This window comes from Cyprinus carpio, chromosome A22 (genome assembly GCF_018340385.1).
Source record: "Cyprinus carpio isolate SPL01 chromosome A22, ASM1834038v1, whole genome shotgun sequence".
Taxonomy (NCBI): domain Eukaryota; kingdom Metazoa; phylum Chordata; class Actinopteri; order Cypriniformes; family Cyprinidae; genus Cyprinus; species Cyprinus carpio.
The window spans coordinates 770,864-779,292 of NC_056593.1; the positions used below are offsets into that span (position 1 = coordinate 770,864).

At 42.6% G+C, this 8,429-nt stretch overlaps 1 protein-coding gene across 1 annotated transcript in view; it reads left to right on the forward strand.

Moving 5' to 3' along the window:
* The window catches only part of LOC109084188 (GTPase IMAP family member 8-like), a 28,225-nt gene extending 20,388 nt beyond the window's left edge, over nt 1-7,837 (forward strand). The window contains 2 exon segments of the mRNA XM_042711596.1: nt 3,858-4,490; nt 4,598-7,837. Coding sequence (XP_042567530.1) covers nt 3,858-4,490; nt 4,598-5,910 — 1,946 coding nt within the window. The 3' untranslated portion in view covers nt 5,911-7,837.
* The last annotated feature ends 592 nt before the right edge of the window (nt 7,838-8,429 follow it).

Genomic DNA, 8,429 nt, shown 5'->3' on the forward strand with positions numbered 1-8,429 from the left:
GCTTTTCCCCATAGATGGTGTGAACTTAATGATTATCCATCAATAGTCGCGGAACTCACGCGTGTCTTATGGGGGAACCCATTTATATATGTACCACAAGTTATTTTTTTGCCAAATGTGCGGTTCGTGTTGCTCAGTATAATCAGTGCCTCTATTGGGCTGCACTAGACTCTGATTTCCACAACTGAGTATTTTTTAGTTGTTGCAATATATCATGCACAGTCTGCAGGTTAGTAGCTCACATTCGACCATCTCATGCCCTCAAATTAATCCCGCTATGATACCCGGCCCAGAACCGATGCAAGTCAAATCTACTAGCTATGTCCCACGTTCTGCAACTACCAATCAAATATCGGATTTCAGGAGAGAATCTTTCTCAGTCGTCGGCAACCAACAGGTCTACGGAAACATGTAATTCCCTATTTTCCAGCATAAATAGCCTCACACCCCTTGAGGAATATTCTCTGCGCTACCATGATATAGATCAAGCGATCACCATGATAAAAAACTTAGGTCGCGGTGCGTGGCTGGCTCTGGTAGACATCACTTTTCCCTTCAAAGTGATGCCTATCCACCCAGATTCATGGCATTTATTTGGGGAGGTTTTATGTCTCCGTACGCCTAACCTTCGGATGCAAAAGTAGCCCAAAAATTTTCGACATGTTATCAGAAGCAATCTGCTGAATCTGTCTAATAACTATTCAATTCCTCACCTAATCCACCTGCTTGACGACTTTCTTATCGTATCTCCTCCCGATGCCATCCCAGCTGAAAATATCACAACTGTTCAAAGGATTTTCGCAGAGCTGGGAATCCTCATCGCGCATGAGAAGTCTTTGGGACCAACCCAATTCATCAAATTTTTGGGCATTAACCTGGATTCAGTCAAATTCCAGGCTTCTCTGCCAAAGGAAAAAAATCGATAGAATAATCTTAGTGGTTTCTTCCTTGGCAGAGTGCCAAAGTTGTTCCAAACGTGATCTCCTATCCTTGCTCGGTCATCTTAACTTTGCAATGCGCATAATCCCGCAAGGCCGCCCCTTCATCTCTCATCTTCTTGCACTCGCATCTTCCGTGCATGCCTTAGATGATCAAATTATCATAAATCAGGCAAGTCTTAACAAACTCAGTTTATGGATTACCTTCCTTAAACAATGGAATGGTTTAACCTTTTTCTACATCGATCTGGTTTCTCTCCCCGATGACATTCAACTGTTTACCGACGCAGCCCCATCCGTCGGTTTTGGGGGATTTTACCAAGGGCGTTGGTTCGCGTCTCCATGGCCCCCCTCCCAGATGCTCGACTCGCCCCAGTCCTCAGCGCTGTTCGAACTCTACCCTTTAGTCGTCGCTGTCTTTTTATGGGAAAAAATTGGACGTCAACCAGCATCTCAATATATATATATATTTTTTTTTAACTGATCAGGGCTACATGGGCTGCCTTTATGTGCCGTTGATTATACCTGATGTAACTTTTAAAAGCATCTGATGACCAATGACACAATGGAAATATTTTCTGCGGGTAAGCCTGATTGAGCAAGGATAAGTTTTAAGTGTTTTTGGAACCAAAAACATGTAACAGGATGGTTAGAGTCGTCGACGAAGGGAGGGTCCAGTGCGGATTTAGATTGAGCGATCCTGAATTGAACATAAGAAAAGAGAGCCTGATAAGGTTGAATTGGAGGAGGGAGATTAAAAATGTATATGTAGTGGCCTTTCCTTTCTTGGTCTGTCTTACTTTGTTTAATGAAGTAAGAGATAGTTTCGCTATCAAGTATGGACAAATCCGAGATTGTCGGGTGGAGTTTGGGGTTGAATTTAGAGGTTTTTGCAATTTCTGAGCATCTCAGAAAACCGAAAAAAAGCCAACAAGAACATGGCATCTAGGGTACGAGCGGTATGGATCGAATGGTACTCTGTGCAGAGATTTTGACTGCTCCGCCATGCTCAATGGCACCGCGGATTCACCACAGCGGCGAGGGATCTTCGGCAGCGCGTCCCTCCTTCCTCCCGGGTTTTGGCACCAGTGTAACGATATAAAAACCTACATAGTCACGGGAAGAAGGAGGTGGAAAAAACGGCGAACATTTAAATTAAACTTTAATTACAAAATAAACACAAAACAGCGCGAAAGCCCCTCACAGATGACTGCTGCACACAAACAAAACCAAAACCCAAAATAAACCCCAGGCCCGGTCCTCTCTCCTCCTTCTCTGTCGTAATTCCTCTTTTATCCTTCCGGATCTCCTCCGTGGGACTCGAGACCGGTCTCCAATCACTCCATCAGCCTCGACTCGTTCCCATGGCTCTCGGCCCCTCCCCACTCGTCACACTGTCATTCTGAGTTACGCTGCGTACTCAGCGGTGCACGAGGATCTCCCTCCCGGTGCAGCAGAGTTGTCGGGCTCCCTTCAGTCACAGTGGCTTCTTGGCTTAATCAGCATTGGACAGGGCTCCCCTTCCGGTGCGCAAACTGTCATCTCCCTTCGGTCGCAGGGTTAATCCACAGTCTGTCGTTTTGAGTTACGATGCATACTCAGTGGTGGATGGGGGATCTCCCTTCCGGTGCAGCAGATCCTCGGCTCCCTTCGGTCGCAGTGAGAGCCCTCCATCAGCGTGTCAAACTGCCGCCTGCGCCTCGTACTCAGCCGCAAGAGGGACTCTCCCTTCCGGTGCAGCAGAGCCACAGCTCACTTCGGACGCAGCGAGAGTCCCTCCATCAGTCGCGTCTACTTTCTCATTCAGCACCGGACAGGGCTCTCCCTCTCCGGTGCAGCAGAGCCACATGGCGCTCCTTTCGGTTGTAGTGAGAGCCCTCCATCCGATGCGTCAAACCGCGTCTCATATTCAGCTGCAAGAGAGACTCTTCCTTCCGGTGCAGCAGAGCCGCAGCTCCCTTCGGATGCAGCAAGAGTCCCTCATTTGATATCTGCCATCGTTCTCCTTTAATAGCGCCATGTAGGGCTCGCCACTCCGAAGCTGCGAGCCGGATCTCCCGTCGAGCACTGCACGGGCTCTCCCGGTCTCTTTGAACCTTTTCTCTTTACAGCATGCATATTTTGGGGTGCAACTAAATATGTTGCTCTCTGGCTGCTGTCCCATGCCTTTAAGCTTCTTTTGGGGCGTTCTTTGGGTTCGGGCTATATTTCGGGCTCGGAGCCCTCCCCTAGGACAGCACGCCAAAATATGCTTACTATGTGCTATCAGATTAGATGTAAGGGTGAACTCATGAAATTATGTTTTATTAACAAGGTTTGGAAGGAGCACGATCAGATAATCAACCAATTTGGCACAGGTGCAACTCGTTTAGCTAACCATCTTAACTAGCACAATACGTGTATATATAGATGCAGCCTACCTACCTCTGTCCTGCGACAGTTTTCTGGCATCCCTCCTCCACCCCAACTCCTCAATCCTAATCTATTTTTATCCCATACTGAGGATAGGTGGAGTTCTCTGGGTTCAGGCTATATTCTGTGCTCGGAACCCTCCCCCAGGACAGCACGCTAAAATATGCTTACTATTTGCTATCAGAGAAGATGTAAGGGTTAACTCGTGAATCGGTGGGTGGTGCTAAACATGCAGTGATGTAGAACCGGTAGGAGGGGCTAAACAGGCAGTGATGCAGAATCGGTGGATGGTGCTAAACATGCAGTGATGAAGAATCGGTGGGCGGGTGAGAGTTTTATCTTTGATGTTTCCACATGAGTATGTGTTCAGGATATGAAAGGTTGTTTACTAGTGGGAAACTAGTAAATTACAGTGCAGTCATGATTACCAGTAATTCTGACATGATGTGAATGCAGCATTAATCTAACTTAAGTTCAAATCACACTAGTTTATTTTCTTTGACACAGATCCAGAGGGTGTGAAGCTGAATCTGCTTGTGTGTGGGAGTAACAGAGAATTGAAATCCTTCATATCAAACCTGATCCTGAAGCAGAGCGAGAGAAGATCAGAGCTGAGCTCAGAGTGTGTGAGGAGAGACGTGGAGCTTGATGGACGTCTGATCTGTCTGGTGGAGCTTCCAGCTCTGTTCAACACTCAGCTCTCAGAGGATGAAGCGATGCGTCAGACTCACCGCTGTGTGTCTCTCTGTCATCCTGGAGTTCATGTGTTCATCCTCATCATTCCTGATGCTCCGCTTAATAATGAAGACAGAGCAGAAATAGAGGAGATCCAGAGGATATTCAGCTCAAGAGTCAAAAAACACATCATGATCTTCATAATGCAGAATTCAGAGCATCAGACAGAAGAACTCAATGAAGAAACACAGTCTCTCATTGAGAGATCTGGAGGACGACATCATTTCATCGACCTGAACACACAAGTGTCTGTGCTGATGGAGAAACTGGAGCAGATGGTTGAGGAAAATAGTGGTGTTTGTTTCTCCACAGAGACATTGATGGAGGCACAGATGGAAAAACTGCAGAAATTAGAAGAAATGAAGAAGAGAGTCCATTCATTAGAGACGTGGTTTCAGTCACAAGGTAATGATCAGAAAACATGCATTGATTAATCACTTTTCATGATTGCTGAAGTCTACACAGTCTCCATTTGAAATTTAATGTATTGTATTTTTTAAATCTATCTTTAGATTCAAGAGACAGAGAAGATGATCTGAGGATTGTGCTGCTGGGAAAAACTGGAGTTGGGAAGAGTTCAACAGGAAACACCATCTTAGGAAGAGTCATGTTTAAAGCTGAAACATCTCAAGAGTCTGTTACTGAAGTGTGTCATCGAGAGAAAGCTGAAATCAACGGCAGACACATCACTGTGATCGACACTCCAGGACTGTTTGATACTGAACTCAGTAATGAAGAAACCCAGAGAGAAATCAGCAACTGCATCCCAATGATCCTGCCTGGACCACATGTGTTCATCATCGTGCTCAATTTAGGACAACGATTCACTCAAGAAGAAGCAACAGCAGTGAAGATCATCCAAGAGATGTTTGGTGAAAACTCATTAATGTACACCATGGTGCTCTTCACCAGAGGAGATGATCTGAATGATAAAACCATAGAACAGTGTTTGGGAAAACCTGGATCTGCTTTAAATGAACTGTTTGTATGATCTGAATCAGGATACCATGTGTTCAATAATAAAGAGACTGAAGAGCGAACACAGGTGACTGATCTACTGCAGAAGATAGACCACGTGCTGAAAGAGAACGGAGGGAGTTACTACTCATGTAAGATGTTCAGAGAGATGGAGAGACAATTACAAGAACAACAGAAGAACATACTGATGGAGAAAGTGGAGCAAGTGAAGAGAGAAAAAGAAGAACTGATAATGAATCATGAAGAAGAAATAAAGAGAATGAGGATGAAGATAGAGGAAGAACAACAGAATCACGAGAAAGAGAGAAAGAGAAGAGAAGAAGAATTTATTGAGAGAGAAGAACGATATAAAAGAGACATTAAAGAAAGAGAAGAACAACAAGAGATGAAGATACGAGAGGAGCTGAAGAAAGAACGAGAGGAATGGGTGAAACAGATGCAACAGGAAAGACAAAGAAGAGAAGAAGAGGAGGAGAAATGGAGAAAGAGAGAACAGGAAATGATGGAGGAAGAAAAACGGAAGCGTAACAAAGAGAGAAAGAGAAGAGAAGAGGAATTTGACGAGATGGAAGAGCAATATAAAACACGGGAACGAAAAGAAAGACAAAGAAGAGATGAAGAGGAGGAGAGAATCAGGAGAAAGAAACAACAGGAAGCATATGATGAATATTATGAGAAATTTAATCGAGAGAGAGAAAGACAACAACTTAAATTGAATTATGAAGAACAGATAAGGACAATGATGATGAAGATGGAAGAAGAAAGACAGAATCATGACAAAGAGAAAAAGATGCTAGAAGAGCTGAAGAGAGAACGAGAGGAATCTGAGAAACAGAAACAACAGTAAAGACAGAGAAGAAGAAACACGCAACTCTATTCAACTTTATACAGGAACTCCTGAGGTTCAGCACACAAACAACAAGTCAGAATAAAATCCATCTCATTTTGAAATTAATTTGCCAAAAATGTAGTATTAGGAAGTGGACAAAGCTTTTATCACACTATACTTCGCTTTTCAACAGTTTATATGGCTGCTACTTAGGAAATATTTCACTGGTTTATGATCATCAGCTACTCAAGCAGCATTTAGGATCTAGATCAGCTTATTCTACAGCTGAAAGCAGATTTAATCAGTTGTTGTCATTCTCAGATTCGGATTCAGATACACTTTAGACAGAAGCAGCAGATTTCAGAATTGTTCTCTACACTAGATGATCTGAAAGCAGCAGATTTGGCATTTTTTGCTTCTTTAGAGGAGACAAACTGAAAAAAATAAATAATAATATAAATTGTTGAGAACAGTAAAAATGCTTTCTGGCTTTTAACAACACAGAAACACAAGATAATACACAAGTTTCTCATCTGATCACTGATGAGATGTTTGATGAGGCACTGATCTCCATTAAAGAGAGAATGGTATTTATAAAAGAAAATGAAAGAAAAAAATCAGACTCAAGTTGAAAAATAAGAAGCCAAATATGACGGAAGATAAATGAATGATAAGATGAATATAAACAAAGAGAAGATCAGAGAATGCAGTATGAAGAAGAGCTAAAAGAAAGAGAAGAAGAGAGAGGAAGAATACAAACAAGATGAAGAAATAAATAACATCAGTACGGATGTACAGAGTAAGTTTGGCTTCAGTGGTCTGTATATCTCGTGTCTTCAGAAGGGACAGTGTCTTGTTGTCTTAGTTAGTCCTGAATGTCCCTCCTGCTGGAAGATGCAATGGACAGGTAAAGTGTCTGGACTTACTTTGATTGCTCTTTCTGCACGGTGTGTTGTGGAGGATCTCCTGAAATCCACAGTCTTTAAGTGTTCAGCTTCAGGTTGTTAGATCTGCCCCGGGACACCAGGCGATCCTCCTCCAGTCTGTATGTAGACTCATTCAGGACATCTGCAAAATCATTTTGGTATATATGCAGTTGTTGGTATATAAGCCCTGCTGCGCCCCAGTGCTGAGAGTCAATTCAATGCAATTCAATTCAAGTTTATTTGTATAGTGCTTTTTACGATACAAATCATTGCAAAGCAACTTTACAGAAAATTAAGTTTCTACAATATTTAGTAGTAGCTTATCAGTGCTGACTGTCAGTTTATGTGCATATGGCAGAAATGTTCAGAAAAATCAATAAAAGACGTAAACAAACAGACGATTAACACTATTAACAGCAATTATGCGATCAAACTTACAGCAAAATGTGGTTGTCAGAGTCAGGGAATCTGAGGTGTGTTTGCCCACTTTTACACACTTTTACACACATGAACTGTAAAATCTCTCGCTCCAGTGGATGAATCCTGAGATGCTGATGCAGGATCTAATGATTCTTAATAGCAACCTCTGTGTGTGGTCGATCTTTAAGAACAATGTTAATCATTGAATCATATAATCGTTATTCATGTATTTAATCATTTATTATATAACTCATTATTTTCCTTGCTTGCTATTGTTGTTTAATCTAATGGTGATTGTCCAATACAGTGATAAACCTCTGCTCAGTGCTGCTGACAAAGCTATAATGTGTCTGTAGTGTGTTAATCTAAGTTTATTTCAGTGCACAGCCAATATATTCACATCAACATATATACACACAATTACAGCTGGGAAGAGGGAAGCCAACAGAGCATAACGGCCTGCAACATCCTGACAATTAAAAGCTTCAACAACTGAACCTGATTTTTCTGTGTGTGCTTTGTGTTCTTCGTTTGCTCTTTCTTCTCCTGCTGTCTAACTGCTGTTATCGGTGTTTTGCTGTTTGTGAAATAAATAGATGGACATCAACTGTTGATTCTCTCTTCATTTAATCTGACAGAATAAAACATTGTGTGATTTCGCTCGTTTACATTCCTCTCCCATGCAGAGAAGGTGCAGAAAAAGAAGAGGAGGAGCAAAGACATGAAATTAACGTTAACACTTCATTCAGAAATTTAAAGGGGAAGATGCACACGTATAAAGTGTACATTTGATCATTTTTGTGTAATTCCACATATGAAACACATACAACTTGTCCCAGCTCGTGAAGAGGAGTACAGAGGAACCCAGAGAACACAGTCGAGTGAGAGACAGGGGCTTTGCTCTTTGAGAGACGCTACCATCTTCTGGTCCCAGCTCTGTTGTGTGTGTTGCCTTGCCTGTAGTGTTCAGATAATGCTGTGCAGTGTGTTTCAGCTAACTTTTGTGTATCTGAAGCCTTTGTTTATTTACGTCTCAAATCCGTTTCAAACGATTACGTTTCAAATCCGATGGCACTGAAGCGTTATGTCTGCTATGGGACCTGGAGATGGCAGTTCTTATGGTTACACTCAGGGCCGTGCAGAGACCTTTGAAGGGGCAGGTGCTCAAAGTATAAAAGGGGAACATGGAAC